We start from the raw sequence: 26,022 nt of genomic DNA, 5'->3' as shown, positions 1-26,022 counted from the left end.
CAGGGAATCCATGCTTAGCCTGGGCGCGGCCATCTTTGCGACGTGCCATTGTCCTAATCGATGACGTCAGTTACGGTAATGCGTCGCCACAGCCCTAACCAGCTGTTGTTTAATCTTTCTCTTTTTACGTTTCTCTAGAATCGTTCATCCACAAAACTGTGGATGCACTTTGTAACTTTGGATGAGCATTGCACCTCCCCGGTTCCTCAGTGATATACAGGTGAGGTTTGAAGTTGATTGGATGAGTGGCTGTCGAGAAAACTGAAGGATACACAGACAGACAGACTGACAGAGATTCCTCTATTAATGTTAGATTGACCACAGATAGACCTACCACAAATATCGTAGAAACGACCATTAAAGGACTTAATAAGGATGCTGTTTTGCACCTGAACCTGTTTTATATATTGGGCTTACTTATTAGAAAGGTTTTTCAAACATGCAGAGGAGGATCATAGTTCAATTGTATTAGCATATGTAGGGGCTAGTTTTGGTTGGTATTATGAAATCTAAAAAATTAAGTTTGAAATGAGTTTGACTTGTCATGTGCCAATACATTTTTAATGTGCTGTTTTTCAGTAATATAACACATTCTATGTCCTTATCATTTTTTCAACGGCTCTGAAAATCATTTGCAACACTTTTGAAAAATGTGAAGTTCTAGTTCCTGATGCAGGTGACTGATATTTTACTTTTGAATCCATAACTTGCTTTCTCTGCACCAACCAGCTCCCAGAGATGAACTATGTTGCCATATTACTCGTTAGTTTTCATGTTATACATAAGACAAAACTGACTGTTGAAGTGGATTGGTACTCTGATCCCAGTGAATTTGACACAAGTACAACCAAACAAATCATTTTTTAAATACAGCCCTGGTTGAAACTATTGGCACCTCTGAATTTTAAATAGAGTATTAAATTAAAAAAAAATAATAATAAAATAAATAAATGCCAATTATCCAATTTTATATAATCAAAATATTTTAATAAAATGTCCATGGTTACTGAACAAAATTAAATATAAAAAACAAAACTTAGTGAAATAATACAAACACAGAATGTACCGCAGACACAATTATTGGCACTTTTCACTAATATTTGGTTGCAGTACCTTTGGCAACAATGACAGCCTCTAAACATTTCTTGTAGCCATCTAGAAACTTTTTAAGGAGTCCTTTCAGCAATGGCAGATTTCATGTCTCATTTCAGTGGGATTTAGGTCAGGACTCATTGCTGACCAGTTTAAAACAGTCCATCTTTTCCTTTTCATCCATTCTTTTGTGTTGCTGGATGTGTGATTTGAGTCGAAAGACCCAAGACTCTCGCTTCAAACCTAGTTTTCTGACACTGGGTAACACATTTCACTCTAAAATGCATTGGTAATCTTCTGATTTAAACATTACTTTGATACATTCAATGCCTCCAATACCAGAGGCAGCAAAACAGCCCCACAGCATGATAGAACCTCCACCATGTTTTACTGTAGGTAGGGTGTTCTTTTCCTCATGACCTTCATTTTGTCAACTGTAAACAAACTGAAGATCCCCACTTTGGTTTCATCTGTCCATAGAACATTATCCCAGAAGGACTGTAGCTTATCTATGAAAGTTTTTGCAAACATTAATCTTGCCTTTTTGTGCCTTTCTTTCAATATTGGTGTTCTCCTTGGCCTTCGCAACCTTCGCAGACTTCTCTCATTGAGTTGCTTCTTAGCACCATGTCCTGGATTTGTCTTTACAGTTTTATGAATGTGAAACTTCTTGTTAACAGTTATGAACTGTTGAAACAGGGATTTCAAGATCTTTGGCGAATGTCTTGTAGCCTTTGGAATTATGTTTTTTGATAATAGCATTTCTGATGCTCTTAGAAAGCTCTCTTGTCTTTGCCACTGTGAAAAGGAAACTGGAAACAATCAGCCCCTTTTTAATGCGTTAAAAACCATCATTCACTGCTTTATTCAGATCATGTAAACACTGAAAATTAAGCAAATTCTTTTTTTTTTTTTAATTTTGGTTGAGGAACTAATTTAAACTCATCAAAAGGGTACAAATAATTGTGTCAAACATAAATCTTATTTGTGTTTTTAATTTCACTATATGAAAGCATTTTTTGTTGTTGTTCAGTAACTTTGGACATTTTATTAAAATATTCTGATTATACAGAATTGCTTAATTTGCATTTATTTCTGAAGATATTTTAAATTCTGTACTTAAAATTCAGGGGTTCCACTAATTTCAACCAGGACTATAAATTTGTCATAAATTAATCTAATCACTTCAGCCAATTAATCATTTTAGCTTTGGCAGCAACAAGCCAGTGTACTGCATGTTCCTGCTGTAACAGGCAAACACTGCACACTGCTGCACAACATTTTGAAAAGGCTCACTGGAGCTCTGGCATTAGTCTGCAGGGTTTGCCCTGCTCGGGAATTCCAAACTCACTGGTTTTTGTTGGTTTTCAGGTACTATCTTCATCGACTTTCATTTTAGTCTAGGAATCATCTGATTTTCTGTCTGGAATTAAAATAAGAAGAAAGTGAACATAGTGTAGAGTTAGTCTCAGCGTGGTATTTGGGTAGTGAATTAAGGTTTGCAGATGCTGTAGTTACTCCAAATGTAAGACAAAATAGGCCTCAAGTTGGCTTTTTCAATTTCAAAGGTTATTGGAATCACCAGACTTACATGTAAGGCTTTTCATATTAAAAACTAGGCCAACTTATCTGTAGGAGGACAAAAGAAAAAACAGGAAAAAATTCTGAAGCATCACAACTTAAGCAATTTCCATGACAATAGTCATCTCTTAATTGTTGCTGTGCTGAAACAGTTAAATCAGTTAGTTATTAGACTGAAAATTAATGTTTAGTCAATATTGCTTAACAGTGAACCGTTACCACCATTAACAAATGTTGGCTGTTTCCTGCTTCAAATGTGAGGATTTGCTTTGCTGTATTTCATATCATTGTAAACTACATATCTTTGGGTTGTTTGATGGTTGTGGAGGTGGATGAAGTTGTAGTGTCTGAAAACTGAATGTTACTGACCTCTCGTTCCTCCTCATGAAACAGATGCTGAACGTTAGGAAAAAAAAAAACCTTCCATTTTCCATGCTGGACTATATCAGTTTCTTATGTTTTGGTTTTCTTCTTCTTTTTTTGTGAATATCTGGATTTGTGTTATGTGTATGTTGTGTAAACCAAACCAAATAAAACCAAACCAACATCAGAAAGCAAGTACCAACTTGAAGAAAGCGGTGAAGGTCAGAATTGGTTTGAGCTGTTTGTATTAGTCTCTGTCTGTGGAGTTACCACTGTGATGGAGCTCCAGCCAGTGTCAAGTCTCTGAAAATAGATTTTCAGAGTAAAAAAGTGAGATGAGTGTCTGTCAGAAAAGAAGGAAACACACATGTTTCTGAAACACAGCCCATTGCAAGCAAAATCTCTAGACACAAACTCACATGGGCATGACCAGCACATTTTTGCAATTTTTGTAACCACAGCCATTGGCGCAAACCAGGTGCAGCTAATTGGAACGTGGAAGAGAGGCTGAGTTATTAGTAGGAGGAATATAGAATAAACAGGTGGAGTCAGGTTGAGCTTCAGTACCAACCAATAACAACTTCCTCTCATCCCTTTTAAAAGGAACAACAAGTGAAACGGGGAGAGAGCCTGAGGTCTCAGAGAGAAAGAAAATTTACCTCTGAAGCACCTGAAGTACCTCCAAATATTAATATAAAACACCCAAATATGCTGTTAATGGTAGAATGACCAGACAACTGATGTATATTTGTGATGCAGCTGGTGACCTGCACTGCCAGTTATAGTTGGCTAATTAATAAATCTAAACTCTGCAGTCCTACTCCTCCTCTGCGTCTCTGAAGGCCTCATTAATTTCTTTCAAGTCCAATAAATACAAATAAGTCCATATGCAAAATATCAGTCCTTATTTATCCAACAGAAAAATTAAACAATCCATATCTGATTGAACAAACAAGTACAAAATGGGTTTGAAGATTTGCTAGTTATTGTTTATAAAAACACAAAAGTTCTATTACTGTTAAATCCTGGTGTTTTGTTGGAAGACTTAAATAATTAATGAAAGAATCCACACTGTACCAGCTGTGTGTAAAGTAAGCAGGATTTTGGAGAGGTATGAGTGTGATCATCTGCCATCAAGTTGGTTAAGCAAAAGGGAACACAAACGGACGCATGTTTAAAGTTGCTATATGTAAGTTTACTCTGCTGCGAAATGAGAGCAGGTGGTGGTGGTAATGGTTGCTTGCCAAGAGCTTCAGCCATCGTTACAGGACAAGAGGTTATAATACACCCTCTGAGCAGTGCTACTTCTTTATCCTCTCATGTTGGACTGAAGGCAGAATGGACGCTATAGTGACTCACTATTGCAAAGTGGTATTACGAGACCGAACGGGCTGGGGCTAGCTGGTAAGCATGCTAACTTCAGTGGAAGAAAAGAAGTGATAGAAATAGAGGTAAAACAAAAGTTAAAATTCATGTTGCTTTCCACCGCTGGAGACAGCTCTTGGAGAGTAAAGGAGTGAAGTGTGATGCTGAACTTGTTTTGTTTCTTCTGGACTGGTAAGTCAACAGCTGGTAATGCTAGCTTTGGCTATGTAGTGATAGCAAAAACTTACATATAACACCTTTAAACCAAATACTGTACTGGTACTATCTGCTTACACTCTCGGTTATTTGTAAACATGCAGCCACATTTGAGATTTCTTTGCGTAATTGCTTTAATTTTCGAAATGTATTGTTAATGTGATACACCCACCTTACAATTCTGTGTTTCACTTGCCAAAACACACATCCACATTTATAACTCACAGTAGTTATAAATTGACTCACATGATTTTGGTTGTAAACAATCTTATGTTTTAAAAAATCCCAGATTTATCCTGGGACTAATTTGGCAGAGATATACATTCATGGAAGAGATGATCATTCCTTCTTTGTAGTTTTAGATTGGATCACTTGGGACAGATGTCTCACCCGATGAATAGTTCTGATTGGACAGACTCTGCTGTAGCCAGAAGGGATGTACAACGTTATAAACTTTTCTGTGTTAACTACGAGAGTGCTGAAATCAGGTTGACTTGTCATACATGTATGATAATCCAGTGTATCGACTATCTCGCTTTGACTCCTCCAACAGCAGCTCCAAAATGCAAAAGCACTCTGTTGTAGATTACAGTTACACCAGCAGCACTCATCTGTTGGTTCCAGAGGCTGGTAATATAGTTGATCCAGTGTAACAGATTTTTCACCTCTTCTTGCCCTACCCTATCTTGCCCTGCTTGCACCATTTCCTCCTCTAAACGCTCGGTCAAAGTGATGTGCTACAACGGTCGTTCTATAGAAAGTGTGATTGTTTTCTCGTCTGAGCTCCTCATGGTATTTGCTGTCTGACATTTTCTTGTGAAAGTGTCACTACTTTACAGGACCTTGTTTGCTAACTACTTTTTGTTCACTAACTAGTATGTGTGTCTTCCAACCCTGATCATCCAATGATAGCACACATCTGCATTCCATGTAGAGGAATGGTGCATTTATGTGCTGTCAAGTAACTAAAACTGTCATTCACTCAGAAGTCCGCAAAACAACCATCAAATGTATGTCAAGTTGCGTTCAAGGCATTCATGTCTGATAATTACTTGTATTGCCTGTTGAGTTTGCAAACATCGTAGCTCATGAATTCAGTGCTATGTGGCAGCTGAATGACGATGCTTTGTGGTCAGACCTTCTCTTCAGCAAGGATTCACAGATCAATCCGCCACTTTAACACTATTAAAACTCTAAAGTTAAGCTCCTTTAACATAAACCAGGATTTAATGGGTATGGTATGGTCTTCAATCCACTGCAAAACATGTTTCTTCTTCTGCATGCAACAAGGTGTTTTTTTTAACATTATTATTCAATTTGATTAATTATTTCCTCTGGCTGTAGCGTGTCGCAACATTATCCTGGGCTCTGAGCCTCTGCCCTTTTTACAGGAGGACAGTCTCACTGATCCATACTGATTCTTAGTATCAGCTGGCTCGTGGCAGAGAGCGTTTCTGCCGTTCATGCGGCACTGACGTACAATTACTGAAGCATGACTATAAAATGCAAAGCATGACATTAACTGTGGCTTCCAGTGAAATATCACCCCCAGCACCACAAACTCTCATTCTCTCATTCCTTTTTCATTTTTTTTTTTACTACATTTAACATTTAGTCCTATGTTTTTGCTATTCCTTTCATATCACAGTTAGAGAAAATAGCACCATCACAGAAGCACCATAAGAGTTTACGTCTACACTCGGCTGTAAGAGATAACAAATGGTATTTTTCCCACCTTTTGTATTGCTGTAGGGCTGTGTTAAAATATGACATTTTTAATATGCAGTGCAGGAGAGGTATGAGATACATTCTGTATTATTTTATTAAATGCTTAAATGATTTTTTGTGAATGGCTTTGTTAACTCCTCAAGCTTTGCTGCTGTAATAGTTGTAGAAGAGGCCTCTTGACTACACAGGCTTAAATCTGCAGACAAACACACACACATAGTTCCCCCTCTCCCTTGTGACAGGCAGCTAGATGAGCCTCAGTGAGCTGAGTAACGAGCTAATCACGAGCACCCCAGTAATAAATAAGCCTTGGTCATAGTCCACTAATCCGAGTCATTAAGCTTTGGTGCGGCAGCAGAAATTACTCACACCTTTGACTCCTGCTACACATTAAGACATAATTATTTATCTACTGTTGTATTTTGCCACAACACACATGGGAATGGTGTTGATCTTCTCATCTAGTCATATTTCCAAAAATGTTCAATTATTCCTTTAATAATATGGTACTGTCTGAAAACATTGGCAAATATGGAAACTTCAGGTCAGCTAAAGTCTATCATTCAAAGCCAAACCCAAATTTATAGTGTTGCCAATGTACAGTATCTTTAAAACTCACAGCCAACGTTGCTGTCACATGTTTTTAGGTATTAGCTGATGTTCAGTTGTAAACAAGGGTGTCTTTCATATTTCTACCATCCATCCAATATTATGTGAACATAACATAATGACAGATGCTATGAAGTTGCATAATGGGAATTTTTGGAACCAATGTTTTTCTAATTTGTAGGGACAAAATTCAGAATATATCAGGGTCTGCTTCAAAGATGTTGACCATTCTTTTATAGTCTGTCTTGTGAGTCCCCTAACCTAATGAAAGTGAGATACTAAATCACTGCTGTGTGCCTTTAAATTTGTATTAAATAATTATCTTTTATACTATTCTCCAATGTGACTCTTATAAAACTCTTCCCAAATTACAAAAAAGCTTTTGATTTTGCATCATGCTTATGTAAATGCTTTATAAACAAAGGTGAAACGACAACATTATTATTTTATTAAATGCTTAAATGATTTTTTGTGAATGGCTTTGTTAACTCCTCAAGCTTTGCTGCTGTAATAGTTGTAGAAGAGGCCTCTTGACTACACAGGCTTAAATCTGCAGACAAACACACACACATAGTTCCCCCTCTCCCTTGTGACAGGCAGCTAGATGAGCCTCAGTGAGCTGAGTAACGAGCTAATCACGAGCACCCCAGTAATAAATAAGCCTTGGTCATAGTCCACTAATCCGAGTCATTAAGCTTTGGTGCGGCAGCAGAAATTACTCACACCTTTGACTCCTGCTACACATTAAGACATAATTATTTATCTACTGTTGTATTTTGCCACAACACACATGGGAATGGTGTTGATCTTCTCATCTAGTCATATTTCCAAAAATGTTCAATTATTCCTTTAATAATATGGTACTGTCTGAAAACATTGGCAAATATGGAAACTTCAGGTCAGCTAAAGTCTATCATTCAAAGCCAAACCCAAATTTATAGTGTTGCCAATGTACAGTATCTTTAAAACTCACAGCCAACGTTGCTGTCACATGTTTTTAGGTATTAGCTGATGTTCAGTTGTAAACAAGGATGTCTTTCATATTTCTACCATCCATCCAATATTATGTGAACATAACATAATGACAGATGCTATGAAGTTGCATAATGGGAATTTTTGGAACCAATGTTTTTCTAATTTGTAGGGACAAAATTCAGAATATATCAGGGTCTGCTTCAAAGATGTTGACCATTCTTTTATAGTCTGTCTTGTGAGTCCCCTAACCTAATGAAAGTGAGATACTAAATCACTGCTGTGTGCCTTTAAATTTGTATTAAATAATTATCTTTTATACTATTCTCCAATGTGACTCTTATAAAACTCTTCCCAAATTACAAAAAAGCTTTTGATTTTGCATCATGCTTATGTAAATGCTTTATAAACAAAGGTGAAACGACAACATTATTATTTTTATTATTACTTATATTACTATTATTGGTAGTAATAGTAGTATTTTATACACTTAAGTCACAGAGTCACAGTTGTACCCTAAAATTGAGAAATGGAATTAACATCCATTTTTATCCATTAGTAGCTAATTATAGCACAGGCACATTGTAAAAGTAATGAATAATACTGCAAAAAAAAAACAACGAAAACAAACAAACAAACAAACAACAAAAACAAGTATCCATTTTTTTGTGTATCTGAAAATCTATTTATTAGCAGTTTGGTTGAGCTCATTGATCCTGTCTCTCTATCTGTCTGCAGTGAGAATCTGTGTGGAACTGATTTTTACCATTGTGTGGAATATGCTGGCTTTGTGGCCCTGCTTCTCCCTACAACACTTGAACACAATCAGAAAACACAAAGGGAGGGGAGTAGTGATTCCTAGAAAACAATTTGCCATCTGTGCTTAATGGCATTGGAAGGCTGTCCACCAACCTTCACTACAGGGAATTGTCCCCGGGGCCAACGCTTTAATTATGTACGTAAAGAGAGACTGAGTTACAGAGAAACAAAAAGAACAAGCTAAGTGCTTTGAAACGGTCCTCAAATTGTTTAAAACAATGCAAGTTAATTCAGATTTAAGCTAGATTTAAGCAATAGAAAACCTGAAACACACCAAGTGTCCCACGCTACAACTCTCCAATGAAATAGATATGAAGCCTTAAAATTTAAAGGTCCATAGACGTCCTCTAGTGGCTGCACCGTTTATTACTCTCACAATACAGTTAATATACTTGAGACTTTTTATGTGATCCCTGATCAGTTCAGCCCTTGAATGCTCTGTATGGGTGAGGGGAGCAGCTTGAGTTACAACCGTAAAGACAAAAAAAACGTTTGTGTCACCTTAGTTCATTCAGCTAACGCTAGTTAAATTGTTATTAGGTGGGTTTTACATCCAAATAAAGTGGAAATTCTTAAAAAAGAAGAAAAAGAAAATGCAAACTTAACACATAATGCCCATTTCCATCCACTGCTGTTATGTGAACATTAAGGATTGGTTGATCAAGATAAAAAGTAGGTGACGCTAATTCTCCAGTCAGGTGCCATTAAACCCTTGCAGATGAATAGGGTGCAGCAAGATGACACAATTAAACGGTGAAAAGCTATGCCAAAAAGATGATGGAAATATGGCATGTTTGTTTAATGTATTTAATTTAGGCAACATAACAGTCTCATCATATATTTCAATCTCTTCAGGGGAGTGGAAGCTTAAGTGAAGCCATGATTTATTCGGTTAAGTCTGTTTATATGGCACTTAGCTACATTTTGCTTTTGTCGATACACCAACTTTTCCTCCTCGGCGAAGCGTGTTTTTGGCAATATTTAAATATTTTTTTGAATTTCCAGCATTTCCAGTCAGGTTTTTTTAATTTTCAAATTGAAAATGCATATAAAAATATGTGGATGGAAACCCACTTGTTGTAATTAAACTACTAAACTGCGTGAGTTATTCTTCAGGCATCTTTGGCATAACAAACAGCTTCAGGTGCACTAAGACCTCCTTCTGGACTGGAGGAGGGCCAACCCTAATTTGCATAAAGCCAGTTAAACAAAGAAAGACTGCAATCATATTTGTAATCTGGCCAAAGGAGACGCATATACAGTGTGTGGCCACAATGATAGCTCTTAAAGTGTCCCACTTCTCCACGGCAGTTTGGTTGCAGCTCACTTGCAGGATCCTCCAGAGCTGTTCCACGCTCATAAAATCCAACATGCTGTTTGCTTTCATGCCACTAGGAGTCACAAGTCCCTCCCTCATCACTACTTGATTTGGATGCAGTGAGGAATCTTGTGAATAATCTTAAACAATAAATGTTAATGACAACACAGAAATTAAAGGAGAAGTTTTCAGTGACTGTCAGTGTGCTTCATAGTACATCATGAGCACATATTAGAGGAACATTGGATGAAAATGTGAAAATACAGAAGGTAGAGGTTCTGGATAAAGTGAAGTCGATCCTCAAACCATCCCCTATACCTTTCCTACAGGCATTAGTCAACATTTCCATAACAAAATACAGGCTACAGACATGAATGTGCGTATCTTTGTCTCTGATGGTGCTGACCTGTTTTCCCCATGAAGAAAATATGTCAAATATTTCTCTGGTTTTTGCATGAGATTTTGTGACGTGGAATATATACTCTATATTTAAGACATTTAAATTTTGACTGGGTGTTGAACCAAGCAGCACAGAGTGAATCAACTATGCACCAATCCAAGAAATGCAACAGCACAGTAGCTGTGAGGGTACAGACAGTAACGTTACAGTGACAGGCTGTCAGTGAAAATAAACAAGCTTTACTTTGTGCATTAGAGCCTGGAAATTTTAACCACTTGTATTTTTATTTCCTGGGAAATGTGTGATAATTTCACAGTGACCATCAATCTCTGAACCACTGCAGCAAGAAGAGACAGCCATCTCTCCCTCTTCTTTCCCTCATAGCAATAGAGTATATTTTTCATAGCCTGGTGATGCAAAATCATATAACACAGGGTTTAAATGAAAGTTTCTTAAATCTCTTCTGGATTTTATCCGAATAGGAGACACTTGAAAATATTATTGTATATGGGCCATTGTGTATAAGTTGAGCCATGTTCAGCCTTTTGTGCTGGGCAACCCTGTAGCTAGAACGCCCTGCGTTGGCACTCCAACAGCATCAACATATTGGTCTTACTGAAAAGAATGACAGGGCTGTGTATGTTATACAGAGCTAATGTTGGTCTCAACATGACCCTATAGGCCTTTATGACAGTGTAGTCATTGAGGCACCTTCATGGGTCTTCACTGTGCACTTAATATACTTTGTGTCCTCACAGCAAATACCACAAATAGAAAGTAAATTAGGCCAGTGATGGGTGATGGCTTGGTTTGAGATGTCTTGCACCACAGTAAGCATGGCCTGCCTTTACCTGCACGTAAGTAACCAGGTTACAGTCTGCTTTCTCCAGTAAGCTGATTTCTTAACTGTCATTTAAACAAGAAACCCCGTTTCCGTAACTGGGGTAGGGGACTAAGGAAACCTGATTTCCCCAAGTAGGTTTCTTCTGGAGAATGCTGATTTCTCTGCTATGTATACTGGTAACCAGGTTGCTAAGTGATTTCTTACAAATATGTTCAAGACAAATGACTACAGACAGGGAAAGTAGTGGAGTGGATTGGCTGGATGAAAGGAGAGATCATTACATGTGATGCATTGTATTACAAATTAATCCAACCAAAGCTAAACCAACTAAAACTGAAACTAACACAAAATGGCCTGTATAAATCTAAATAACTAGGAAGCATTGTCTTCTGTTACTATACAGTTGAAATCTGAGGGCAATTCTTCCGAAATTAGTGGGGAGTAGAGGAGAAATCTAATTACTGACATGGTGCACGTACAGTATTAAGCAATACCTGCACTGAGTAATCTAGTGCAGGTATTGCTGATGGAGTGTGTGCACTGACCCACTGGCTGATGATGTAGGAGTCAGACTTTGATGTAAATTATAGTTAAAAGGAATCAGTGTTCTAATGGTACAGTGACAGTGAAGTCTCAGGATGTAAAGCTCTGAAACACAGCATCTGGTCATCTACTGCATCTTGTTCTCACATGCTTTTGTTCCCTTCCTTCCCCTTTTAGTAGAACAACAATTATACTCTTTATTGGATAAATACAAGACCAACCATACAGAATCGCTCAACACTCTTACTATATTTTTCATCCAAACATGTTATCAGTTTTATTACATCAGAGAATCACCTGACCATTTATATAGATAGTCAGATGATTCTGTCTGACCTGAAGTTATGACTATTGTAATGGCAGGGAAGAAACATCTGTCACACACAGCCATATTCGCGTATTGTTTTGGTGGTTTGGTCTTGGAAGTTTAGTTTTAATATTAGGATTATCTTCTTTACTTTATGCTCCACCTGTGGAATGACTCTCTGCATAACGATTGAGGGATAAAGGTAGGGTTTGGGGTGGGAATTAACTTGGAATTGTCTATGATTCTGAATCCATCCACAGATTCCAAAAATTCATTTTTGTACATTTTTAATAATGTTATGGTTCCTCCTCTCTGTGTTGACCAAAGTGAGGTTTACACACACACACACACACACTAGAGTCATCTAGAATTTTGGGCATATTTTTGATTTTACAGGAATATGTAAACCACAACTGCACACACAGAAAAACTTGTGTATATACAAAAGAACTCAGAAATTCAGCCAGTGAAGCACAATGTCATTTAAGTATTCCCATAGAGGCAGAGATTGCAGTTCTTGTCTCTCCGTTATTTATTCAGACCGTGACCTTCATCAAGACCACTTAGCATCGCTGAGAGTTCTGTTCCATATTTTAATTCAGAAGATTTACTGGTATTTGGAAATTTGCAAAAACCTAACATTAATTTTTAACTATTTGCAAATTGACAAAAAGTTGACCCAGTTATATTACTGTAATATTATAATTTGATCTTTTCTTCCTTTCTTCACTCCTTACCTTCCATTTTCTCCTTCCCCCCTTCCTCTTTGCTTTATCCATCCCTCTCCTGTCTTTCTAGCATTCATTCCCTTGTTCTTTCACCCTTTCTCATCCATTACACATCACCCCCTAAAGCTTGCACACAAGTCACACATGCGCACACACGTTCACACGCACATGCACACATAAACACACGCACACAAACACCTCCAGCCTTATATTTACTGTCCTTGCCAACTGTGTGAAGAGGATGAGTGGAGAGATACCTAGAGGCATTCTGCACTGAGCTCCTATGTCTCTGTGATGTACCACAAATTAACTCATGAGTCTAATTCGCTAACAGTCCATTTGATTGGATGCCGTGTGTGTGGAGATGGTGGGTGGTGGCCAGCTTCAGCCTATCCCAGAGCAGCATTCCCCTCAGACTGTCAGTGAGCAGCATTGCCATGGTGATGCCATCTTCAAGCTGTGAGCCTGCCTCAATTGGACAAAGCATACTGATTACTGAAAGAGGGGAGAGAGAGCAGTGATGATGAATCTGATGATTAGGCTACAAGCTGTGGGCAAACTTATGCCAGATTTTCATTCAGATCAGACCCTCTAATCAGCTTCCACACAAATTCTACCAGACATAGATCTGACATGACTTCAGGTGATCTGGCTATCTGAGGGCATTCGATGGATAAAACAAAGCACTTTTTTGGAGGAATTTCATACCATAATATCAAATTATAGTGTTAACAACAACAATCAAACATAAAATGGCATAATGGTAAAATTGCTGGATCGTTAACATAATCTCCTGAATGTCACCATAACACTACTGTGTAATAAAAATAATAAACATTAATTGTTTAGCTATTAATTTTTACAGTGTTATCATTACTTATTGACTAACCAGTAGGTAGTCACAACCCTAATGTTGATATTTTGCATTCCATACCAACTGTTAATTGTATTATTTCCATACATTTTTCATTCAATCTCATCAGGATGGGAAGGTTTTTGTTTGAAAGTAATCTGTGTACATGGCAGACTGGATGTCACGGTATTATAATACTGTTGCATCATCAACTTTTAGGTGATCATAAAGTGCAATAGTATCAAGACGCCATTTTGAGGTTTTGCTATTTGGTATTTTGGTTTTTGAGCTAAAGACAGGTGATAAAGGAAAAACCTGAAAAAATAGTGGAGAAACAGGATGACAACGCCCCATCCATAGGGCATTAGGGGTCACTGGTTTGATGAGTATGAAAATGATGTCATATGCTATGGCCTTAGCAGTCGGCACATCTCAACCCAATTGAACACCTATGGGAGATTTTGTACCAGCGTGTTAGACAGCGCTCTTCACCACCATCATCAATACACCAAATGAAGGTATATATTTTGGAAGAATTGCATTCCATTCCTCAAATAGAGTTCCAGAGACTTGTAGAATCAATGCCAAGGCACAATGAAGCTGTTCTGGTGACTCATGGTGGCCCAACACCTTACTAAGACAATTAATGTTGGTTTTTCCTTTAATTTGTCATCCATTTGTATATATAGTAAGTTTTACTATGAAAAATGGGTAGGAATTCAAGATTTAAACCACAAATTGAATATTTGTAAATAACAGCCTCTGCATTTTTTGTGTGATAAACCACATTACCAACTATAAAATGCGATCAGGCCAATGTTAAATAACATACATCAGACTTCAGAGGAAGAAATACAAATCATAGAAAAATCGTATGGATCTGCCTGCAAATGTATTTGTTTCCCCATCACTCCACCAAGTTTGGTGCAAATCAGTTCAGTAACAAACACAGGTGATCACATAACCTCCTTGGAGCAGGTAATTATGTGTTAGTGAAAGCTTTTACGTTTAGTCATCCATATGGTCGGACACAGAGTAGGTGGCTCTGATAGTGTAATGATGGTATTTATAAAAAGGGTTCCTAGTGCATCTTTAAGCAGAAAGGCTCATCTGGTAATCTTTGGCTACTTGTTTCAGTCATTGCTTGCTCATCATTGCCCAGATGACACTCATGTCAAATTGTCCTATGGGAACATGCCTTGTGTCTACATATGTATGTTGGTGTGTGCTGGGGTGTATTCATGGTGTGTGTAGTGGGGTTACAGAGGTTAAGGGGAGCTAATTTCATGGCTTTTTATTTGCGTTGGTCTCAGGAGAGGAGCTCTGTGTAAGCATTATCACTTCCAGCTGGTTCAAATAAGACAGACGGGACAGGACCATCACACACCCACAAAGACACACTTACAAACACCACAGATGAAGTCTCTCATTGTTCGGCTGGAACAATGCTGGATGAGTCAAAAATTTACATTAAATTTAGGTTTTAAGATTCCATGATTCTTTTTTTTAATCTTTATTATTAATTTGTTCAGTGCTGTAATTTCACAGAAACAGAGACATTTCACTATGTAAATTTCAGTAACAACTAGAAAAAAGGGGATGTTCTAAAACTTTTGTCCAGTCGTGTATGTGTGTATGCGTATACACCGATCAGCCACACATCATTCAGCCAAAACGTTAAAACCAGTAACTGGTTTTAATCTTGTGGTTGATGGGTGCATACACATACTCACAAACACTACTGGTCAAAGGTTTTTTATGTATAAATGTATATGTATATGTTGTATTGTGTTAATATTGTTGTTGTACTTTTGTTAAACTTCACTATTTTTTTTTATTTTTTTTATTTTTTGAACCGAAACAGACTGTGGTCTTCTTGCCCTACATCGGTGTCCAGTCTCCCCAATGCTCTTGGACAAAATGGTCTTAATGTTTTGACTTTTCTTTCGATTTAACTTCAGTATTGCTGAAACACAAGTGACATGAAATCATTACATCACTCAAGGATTCACTTACCTGAGTCTGGTCAGACCATAATTTATGACTCTAAAATTTCTACCAAAATCAACTTAAATGTTACACTGAATCAAATTATTATTTGTGTTTCTTGTCCTTGACCATTTATTGGTATATGGCCTGTTAATGTGACAAATAATCCTTGGTTAGTAACTGATCTGCTACCTAATGGCTTGATTGCAATACAGTTTTCTGTGGATTTTCATGATTTCTGGAGGATGAGTCCTGATACCTTTGACAAACTGCGTAATTTGTTAATGCCTTTATGAGTGAATACCCACATGAGTGCTAGCTTTCCAAAAATGAGTGACCTCTTACTGATCTTACCTATATTTAAAGTTGTGATTCAGCTTAGGCAAATAAATAATTTGGTTAATTTGAATGAACGATTGAGGCTATATCAGAATAAGGGAAAAATGTTTTCATGTAAGAGAAACCAGTGGTGACGGTTTGCACATTAGATATGAACCTCAGTCTTTCCAGACTCAAAGTTGTAGTACGCACATCCATCCTTGAATTTTTTCCTTTAACTTTTCACTGTTATATTAGAACAATACACTATCCCCTGCTTTGAAATTGTGTATGATAGTAAGTTCTTTTTTAGGTGGTTGTACAAATGAACATTATTGTCATTTCTCCTGAGAGGGCTGTGTCAATCAGCACATTGCAGTGAGACTTCCTTTGCGTATTCATTGTCCAAAGAGGATGAACCCTTGGGTCGACACTGTGGCTCCATCCTCAGCTCAGAATGTCAGCATTGCGCATCAGATATATTGTGTCAGAATACCAAGGAATTTGTTTTGTGCACTCAGTCCTCCAAGGGAATAAGCCGTTTGGATATTAATGACCTTCAAGCCTTTCCTATTAGTCCTTGAGAATTTTTATCCTGTGCCTGACTTTTTAGTATTTTTTTTCTGTGTTCCATCACGTGTAGGTGCATCGGCGGTCAGCAGAACGTCTTCTAGATTTGTGCTGTGCCAACCGTGGCACTTTCATCAAGGTGGGCCAGCACCTTGGTGCTCTGGACTACCTGCTACCTGAGGAGTACACATCGACACTGAAGGTGCTGCACAGCCGAGCTCCTCAGAGTAGCATGGAAGAGATCCAGCAGGTCATCAGAGAAGACCTCGGCAAGGAGGTAAGTCTGATTGGACTCGATCTCTGACATAATGTTAATAGGTTGCATTCTGTTATTTTTCTGGTGAGTGCGAACCAGATTCAAGGTAGTCTTTACTTCTAAATAATTAAAGTAATTATCTAACTAAATGAATATCTTCTTGCTTCTATTGGGGGATTAACACGATGAGATTTTCATGGTAGATTTTACATTCGTGGTTCTACAAATTCAACATATCGCAGGCCTGTCAGGGTACGAGTGCCACAGAAAACTGGAGAAAAGAGAAGTTCCCCTATCTGTCTGTCCTGCCCTGCTCCCTTTTGGATGTCTCTACTGGTATCACTAGTCCCCAATGGTGAACGGCAGTAGACCCCTCACACCGAACCTCACAATGGGGTGGGGTTCGGAGGTGGAGTGGGGGCAGTTTGGGAGAATGTATCACTAAAGTAGACAAAACTCTTTATTCGTTACATACTGTATCTCATCTAGTCAGTGGCATGTTACAGATATTGCCTGAATAAGAGCACTAAGCTTCAAAACGCACTGCAACCTGAGTAGCCCCTTTTTCAGAAAAAAGGGCAAATAAAGCAGAAGTGGATTTGTCTGACATTTTGTCCTCATTTCATTTCATAACCAAGCCATACTCCTGATGTAGCTGGTAATGCTGCTGTTAGTACAGAGCAAGGAGGTTGCTCTCAAACTAGTTGTTATGACAGCCTTTTAGAGCCTGCTGGAGGCGAGGCAATTGTTCTGTTATTATCAGATACAGTACATTGGTCTTCTCCCTCTACCGCACACTCCCCAGTGTTATATGCGCGTCTTTGTGTTTGTGTGTGTGGGTCAAAGAAATGGCTTTGGTATACTCAGTTGAGTACATTACATCAGCAAATCCAGGAACAGTGAACATGTTGCTCCCCATGACACAGACTCAGTCCGGACCAATTCATAATTGTTTAAATTCGACATAATTTGCCAAAGTCTGGTATACAACAATGTTAGGGTGATAGTCTAATATACACCATGAGACAAAATACATTGTCAACCATAAGGGATTTTGCCATGCAGTCTATACCAATGAGGCTGTTCCTTTAATATCTGTGTGTATTGGCTATTGTGGGTAGTGTTGTAGATCACTGATTTTGATGTAGAGATATTGTTTTGTGGCAGTATTATTTTATATGATGGTGCAAGAATGTATGTCTATCTGTATATCTGTGTGTAACTGAAGAGGCATATACAGAAAATACTGATCAAAGCACAAAGTGGCCGAGATAGCAACAGACATATCATAAAATGATCTCTAAATGTTTTCTCATGATCACCACTAAAGCTGAACACCATTCCAAAATAAGAAAGATGTCTGTGACTACTCTAGCTACAAAGCACTAGACTAGTTTTCTTGTGCATTTCTTCTCATTGGTGTACCATGTTGCTCGCTGGCCTCCTTTGAAACAGTGTTAACAAAGAACATACATTGATCAGCCACAACATAAAAACCGGTAACTGGTTGTAATGTTGTGGGTGATCAGTTTACATGGGACATTTGAGAAATTCCCAGGAGATTTTTCTCTAGCAGAGGCTCAATAATTAGTGCAGTATATCATAGACTGGTCAATAGGCTTTCACACTACACTGGTTTCAAGGTCTTCATTAAACAAATATGAGATTTTTTTAATCAGTGTCAATACAGTAACTTTCACACCAGCCCCAAAGTTAAGATTTAAAGTTTATGGACATTGTCATACCCTCTTTTGCGAGTCAGCAAACCAAACGCAGTCCTTTCAAAACATCCTTTCACCAAAATCACTGTTTTACTAGCTATGTGGTTTATTTCCATAGTGATTAATTTAAATATAGATTAAATGTAATAATTAATTATTTTGATAATTAAATCCTTTTTAAAATTTGCTATATTGCCATTCTGTGTGTCTAACAAATTATCAAATTGGCTAAATAGTACAGTCTCTGCTCAGGCCCATCAAAAGAAAAATCGTGTGCCATAGACAACACCTTTCTCGATGTCTGTATAAGAAATTTCCCTTCAAAGTATGGAATAGCCCGTGTAAAATATATATACATCAAGTAATATACAACATAAGAGTCAGACTGTTTTTACTGACTCTGTCATGTCAATGTCACTGTCACTATGAATGTGTAATCACAACGTTTGAGGTCTGATTGTTGAATACTCAGCTGTTCTGTCTGCCAGTACCCTCTGATTCTCAATATCTGCAATATTTGTTGGGACACATTTTCATACTGTACTGTAAAAACGAAGTGGCTCTCACTGAGCCATAGACAAAGAGGTGGTATGTTTCTGTCTTTAAAAATATACAAAATTTACTTGCACTGACAACAATAATAACTAATGTGTATGATTTAAAACTAGGAACTAAAAACTAGGAACACTTGATTTGCCGTGTTTAATGTTACACTATCATTTTCAGACACTTTAAATACAGGACCAACAATCAACAAGAAAAATTATCATCACACTGCATAATTCACTCATACGTAGCACTTTCATAAATAAAAGGCAGCACTAATATTCAATGTGGATGGCACAGTTCTTCCCAACAACTCTCAGAAAAAAATGATAACATGATTGAAAAATGATGAAAAGGAACTATAAGCCTGGTGTTATTCCATATTTTTCTTATTATCAGCAAAGCCCATGGATAGACTCAAACCAAATGTTGTTAATAGCATCAATTCTTTGTTTGTTTGCATGTTTTCATGGGATTTGCTGACAATGAGAGAAAAAAAAAAAAATTTACTTCAGCTTTGGAAAGAAAGAACAGCAGTTTAACGACGGCAGTCAACTATTCAAAAGAAATTCCTACAGCAAATAGGTACATTTGACCAGCAAGCAGCATTTAGTTTTATCCAGACAACTCTTAGCTACAGTGTAACTGGTGGGGATGATTACAATCTTTATAAGGATATAAAAATATATACTGAAATTCTTAAGAAAAATTATTAGGAAAAACGTTAGGCAGTAATGGAAAGCATACATTATTTGAAAGGTTTGCTAAATAATTTTCCCCCTCATATCAAGGAAAACAATTAGAAATCAGTAGGATGTGCAAATAAGATGAATATGAGCTGCAACCACAGTCAACTCAAATTGCTGTTCTGTAATTCAAAGCTACTACAGAATTTTCTCTTCTTTCTCATTCGTGTTTTTTAAATTAAGGTGTGCATTCAGTTCAACTTCTTCCTGTATCACTGTGGGATGTCATTATTCCTGAAAAGGACTGCAATATAACTCCTCTGTCAACAAAAAGGGCAACAGAATGAATCAGCCCTCCTCTCTTTTGGGGTGGCAGGAGAAGAAGTGACACTGATGAGCATTGCCAGGCAGCTCTGGAGTCAGGAAAGCAACGTCAGCATCATATCCGTTGACTACACATGCTTCTTTTTTAACACGTGTATGCTTCTCATATCCATTGGATACTCTCATACACAAGTACCATGTAGAGAGTGTGGTACCGTGCTGTTTTCAGCACCATTTGTGTTGACACATGCATTCCCACTGTGCATGGATTTGGATAGCCTTGCCTTAGTTCTGGCTATCATTTCCCCTATGCTGAAAGGCCAGCATGTGCAGTATGTTGTTTTACCAGACAGAATCTGTTTCCAAGCTGAATTGTCGTTGTTGATGAGGCTTAACAAAAGAAACCATGAGTGCATCGTGACACGAGTGCCTCTGGACATTGAGATTCAGGATTCAGATTTTTAAAATTCTCAAAACCAAACTGAGAGCCACTTCTTAAATTTCTGAAATTGTTTGTTATTGAAGGTTACTTATATTATATAACAGGATGGATGGACATCTGAAGGATCTGAAGAATGGGCAAACAACATCAACTGGTGCTTCCTTGTCAAATCTTAAAATGTCATCAAGCCAGTCTGTGCCAATGACACAGCATAAAGCACACTGGACATTTTTAAATGCAAGATTTACAATACTAAAAAAAACAACTCTACCCATAATAACATGGTAAGACCATGACAAATGCTAAAAAGTTCAATACAAAATAGAAATGATTTGGCTATTTTGTTCATCTGGAATTGTATGTAAACTTGCAACCTTGCTTTGTGTAAATGAAAATTTTGAGTAAAATTCATGTCATCCTGATGTCCTGATGATGAGGATGATGATGATGATGATACTACTAATAATAATAATATCAACAACAACATGTGATATAATAACATTACATAATATTAATACATTTTACTTATAGAGCAGCTTTCAGTATACTCAAAGATGCTTTATTCAACAAGTTAAAAACTAAAAATACACTGAGGGCACAAGGTATCACTTTACATTAAATCAAACATTAAAAACAGTTCTAAAAAGGTGAGTTTTTAGTAACTTCTTGAACATGGCTAGATTGGTGGAGTCATGGATTTGGGGAGAGAGTTTGAGCATGAGCTAATAAAGGTCAAGCAAAACAAAACATAAATAGGGTGGGAGTAATGGGATGGAATTACTTTACCTGTACGATAGCTCATGTGGTGCATTGTGTAAAATTTACATCTCAAAAGCCCTAATGCCATCATTACTCTATATGAAACATTTGTGCAGGGATTGTTGAGTTTAATTGACAGAAGCAACCAAAATGACAAAATGGAAGCGATTGAAAATAATAAGTGGATGAAAACAGTATTGCTGCTATTTCTCTTCTTCTGAGTTTACATCAATAAAACAGGAGAAGATCAGAAAATAAGGAGGCTTCTTAATATAGTATGATCAAATATACTGAACATATAAAACAAGAGAAATTAGGAGTAAAGTCTCTATTATAAGAGTGTTTCAACTAAAGGCCTGGTTCCTTTTGCAATTGATGTAAATAAAACTGTTTGAGAATCTGCAGTGTGTATATACACAGATTCTTCCTTTAGTATCAGACCCTTAGCCTTACACTAAAACAGTTGGACAGGGATGTTAGAGTTTTTATAGTTGAGGCTTTGATTTCCTCTCCTCAGTAAAGCAATCTCTCTCATTTCTTCTCTTCTGTGTTGTAATGATCTGTGTGTCTTCACCCAGCTAGGGCTATTGTTGGCCACCTTGCCACAGACCCTGATGTGTTGTCATCCAACTGTGATGCCTCAGGGACCATTTTATTTGTGCCATTACTCATTTCAGGGAACGTATGTCACTGTGGGTCTCCCCTCTGGGAGCAGGGCCCACACCCATACATTACCATGTTTATTAACTCCATGGCTGAGAGTATCGAAAGCAATGACCGAGTGGTAGGTTTGCACCAGAGGCCACAGGCACTGTTGAGACAACTAGAAAAAAAAATGGTAGAAATAATCCAAATGTTAAAAATTGTTAATGTTTAAATTTCAGTGGGATTTCTCTGATCTTTTGCTGCTGCTTAAAGTAACAGGTCCATCTGAAAAATTACACGTGTCCTTAACCGATGAAAGCACTCTCTGCATGTCAGATCCCATTGGATGCTCATCATCATGGTGTGAGGACACTGGTGGGTGTAGACATTTTCATTCCATTTAGCATATTTGCATAATGAATACCTCAGCTGTTCCTAAATAGGATCCCATGTTGCTTACATAATTTATGATCTGATGGCATCTTCTGCAGGGCTTGTGTTCAGCCTCTACCTGATGGGCCAAAATCGTGTTCAAATTAGCCTCTTTTTATGTTTGACTAGGTACAAACAACAGGGGAATTCCCGACACGGTACAGTTTGAAGTATGAATATGAAGATAGATATACACTCTTTCTCCCAGCCAAAACCCAAAACAAGCTAAGAATGCTAAATATTATACTGTGGTAGATCAAGAAGAGTGAAGCCATTACAGTACAAGGCCATTGTCAGATATATGGATGCCATATCTTTGGTGTTCACCATTTCAATCATGTTGTGTTAGTTAGAGGGTTGTAACGATTCTTAGTTCAACCATGCTGAAAGGGCACTGACTAGTGAAAATAGCAAGCATTATTATACATTTCATTCTTCTTATTTGAGTATTTGCAGAAATGATGAAAATATTGAACATAAATAGCCATTTGCATTTGCTTGTGGTTGAAAATCCCCAGAGGGCCTGAATTCTAAATGTAAATACAAGTAGATGGTGGTTTCTTTTGCATTGGAACAAATATTTAATGGCCATTTAATACCTGATAACTCCTAAGGCACAAATTGAGTTAAATAATATTTATAACTTAATAATAATCATTTAATATTAATAACCATTTTTAGATTTGATTGGGTTTTTGCAAACTGAGTAAAGACAAACCCTTTCTGTGGTGCTAGACACTGATAAAGTGATTAGTTTGTGAGTGCATCCAAATTGAGCCAAATAACCCTTACAAGAACAACTCATATGAAGTATGAGTAAAGTCATTTTCTGGTGAAGACAGGTTCCAGTAACTTTTACCCCAGCACTAGCACGCACCCCTTTCTTTTTGGTTTTGTTGGGCAGAAATATGTAATGTGGGATCTTCCCTGTTGTTCTTCCGTGAGCCAAGTTGTGACATTGATAAAATAAGATAAGAATTGTATGATTTGATCTGGTTTTGATTTGGAAAAAAATATATAGACCTCTGAATCCTAATTCCCAGTGTGTGAAATTAAAATAAGACCTAGTTTCCACCTGAGAGCCTGGCCCTACATGTTGAAAGTTTGATGTAAGGATGTCTCTGGTGAGTGGGCTCTGTCTACCTGGCCTGGGATGGAAAAGGTTTGATGACCACTAGCTACAGGACTGAACCTACACAGCATGGCACAGTTCAGCATCCTCACTGGTGTTTTCCTTGCATCTCTCCTAGGGTTAGTGCATAAGTGGTTAATAATGAGCCAGATGCATCTCCTGTGTCTGCCTTTTTTTGTACAGTTAACAGGTTTGTATCTATGAGGCAGGGCAACCTCAGGGCGGTGTGGAGGTTCAAGAGCATACAAAAAGTCTCTTCTAATGACTCCAGGTCCCTTGGGAAGCCTCTTTAACCTTCAAACCCATACACTAAATGTATGTGTGTTCTGTGTGTCCACAGAGATAAGTGGGAGCTAATGAGGGACTACCTCTGCTCAAAGGGTGCACTGGGTGGTAAATGTTAAATGCTTTGATAGAGATTTGTGTGCCTGTGTGTGTGTGTGTGTGTGTGTGTGTGTGTGTGTGTGTGTGTGTGTGTGTGTGTGTGTTTGGTGATGGTGATGGTTGGGGGGGGGTGTCTCTGTATGTTCAGATTATGATGAATACTGTGCCTCGTCACCTCCACAACTGATTTTATCAAAGTTATTTAAAAACAGCACACAGCCCTTATGATTGGTACCTGGAGTCTTTTTCTGACTCTCACTGTTCTCAGGTATCAACAGTATACTGTTGTTGTTCCTCTCCACTATATACACACTTTCATGGATTTATTTTTTAATACGATATATAGTCTGATGGTATTGAAGGCTGATGAAACAAATTATAAGGCTCCTGGCAGGCAACATGATACATAAATTTAGCATATAGGTGTCTGTACTCTGCATTGGGTGAGGATTCTGATGGTGGGAAGAGGATTTAAAACAGTTGCCTCCAAACTCTTCATTATAGAAGAGTTCAGGACAATTGACCGAGTAGAATGGTCAGTTTAAAGGATAAAGCTGGCAATAATTTATAATTTTGTTGCTGTCAGCAGATCCCATGAAAAGACCGAAACCAGCAATGTGTTAGTCTGTCTTTTTCAGAACTGACGTTAAGAAAAATAAAGAGTATTGCCAGATTTACCTGTTAAATGGTGTTCAGATACTGCAAGAGATGTCCTCCATAGTGTTTAGCTTGCATGTAATGACACATCAACACAGGACTCCATTGATCCTGACACTCTTTTAAAACAGCTGCTTTGATCCCATTGGGAACCTCTGCCTTTCTCAGCTTAATGAAAAAAGCTTTTGAACCACCTTAACCTCATCCTCTGTCACCAAAATTGGTTTACTACAATCTGACTGCTGCCTAACAAGATTGCAGTCAACAAAGAAATCACAATGGAAAAAATCTCCAACCACTAAATAAGACATTTTAGCTGTTACTCACTCTTCAAATCTTACCTTTAACAGATCAAACATTTCTCCTGCTGACAATGTAGTTTATTTGATGGTGTTGATGATGTGAAGAGGATGAAGGAGACTCCGCTGACACCGTCTTGATTGCATATTAAGGTTTATTACAAAGAAGAACAGCGTCAAGTCAAGCATCTGCAGATCTGCTTGTGAGAGGGTGTGAAGCCAATGAACCACTCTGAAAATCAGTCTCGACTACCGACTCTTAAATAAGGCAGTTGTTTTCCTAAAAACTATCACTAACGTATGATTACGATCACAAAGCATAAACTTCCTTTCCCAAACTGTGTGGCACCCTCTGAGGACCTTTGACCTAGGGCCTCTATAAACACAGCTCTACATATATAAACATACACCTAATTTCCCCCCTTTGAGGCTTGCAAAGCCTCAAAAAGAAAAGAATTATCAATGCATGTTTACAAATGTACCAAGAAAGACAGTTCCTCCTATACTGCTAGTCGCAGCTAAACCATAGCCAGACAACAAATTTATGGAGTGTGAAAGCAAAAACCTGTCAGGCAGCTTTCCTTTTTTCACAAGTTTCATCAATCAATCAAGACAGGAAATTCTTCTCACGGCCCTCGCTGCCTTAAGCGACCACATATAGTACTCCAAGCCAATTAAAAAGAATTTATGAAAACATATAGAGACATGTCCTAGGCAAATACAAATGGAAACCTCAGAAATAAAACAAAATAATGTCCAAATTCAGGCTGGTCGTTCCATCTGACCCTCCAATGGACCTTTCCCTGCCTAGCACCAATTTCCCTAAGCACCGAGAAAAAGAAAATAAATGAAGTTCCAGTGTATTTACCTACTGACAAAGAACAACATTCTTAAAGCAATTAAAGCGAAAAGATCCCCAAGTAACGCAAATTATCATTTTTGACTCTGCATATAAATGTCCTACTTTAAATATGATCAATAGCACAGATTACATCTAACACTGTAGAATGTATACATATATCTGAGTCAGTCTTACGTAGTAGTGGCATCTGTACCTGATCTCCAGGCATCACAACTCCAACCCATCTTAATATCATTGCTTTCGCAAAGGTCAGTAGCAGCGT

General features: G+C 37.7%; 1 protein-coding gene across 8 annotated transcripts in view; it reads left to right on the top strand.

The window, feature by feature from the left end:
- adck1 (aarF domain containing kinase 1) overlaps positions 1–26,022 on the top strand; it is a 114,551-nt gene that overhangs the window by 28,085 nt on the left and 60,444 nt on the right. For all 8 annotated transcript variants that reach the window (XM_040137879.1, XM_040137880.1, XM_040137884.1 and 5 more), the window contains exon 4: positions 16,689–16,892. In XM_040137879.1, the coding sequence (XP_039993813.1) occupies positions 16,689–16,892 (204 nt within the window). The remainder of the gene's footprint in view (positions 1–16,688; positions 16,893–26,022) is intronic.

This window comes from Xiphias gladius, chromosome 10 (assembly GCF_016859285.1).
Source record: "Xiphias gladius isolate SHS-SW01 ecotype Sanya breed wild chromosome 10, ASM1685928v1, whole genome shotgun sequence".
NCBI classification, from domain to species: Eukaryota; Metazoa; Chordata; class Actinopteri; order Istiophoriformes; family Xiphiidae; genus Xiphias; species Xiphias gladius.
This window is presented reverse-complemented; position numbering and strand designations above follow the sequence as displayed.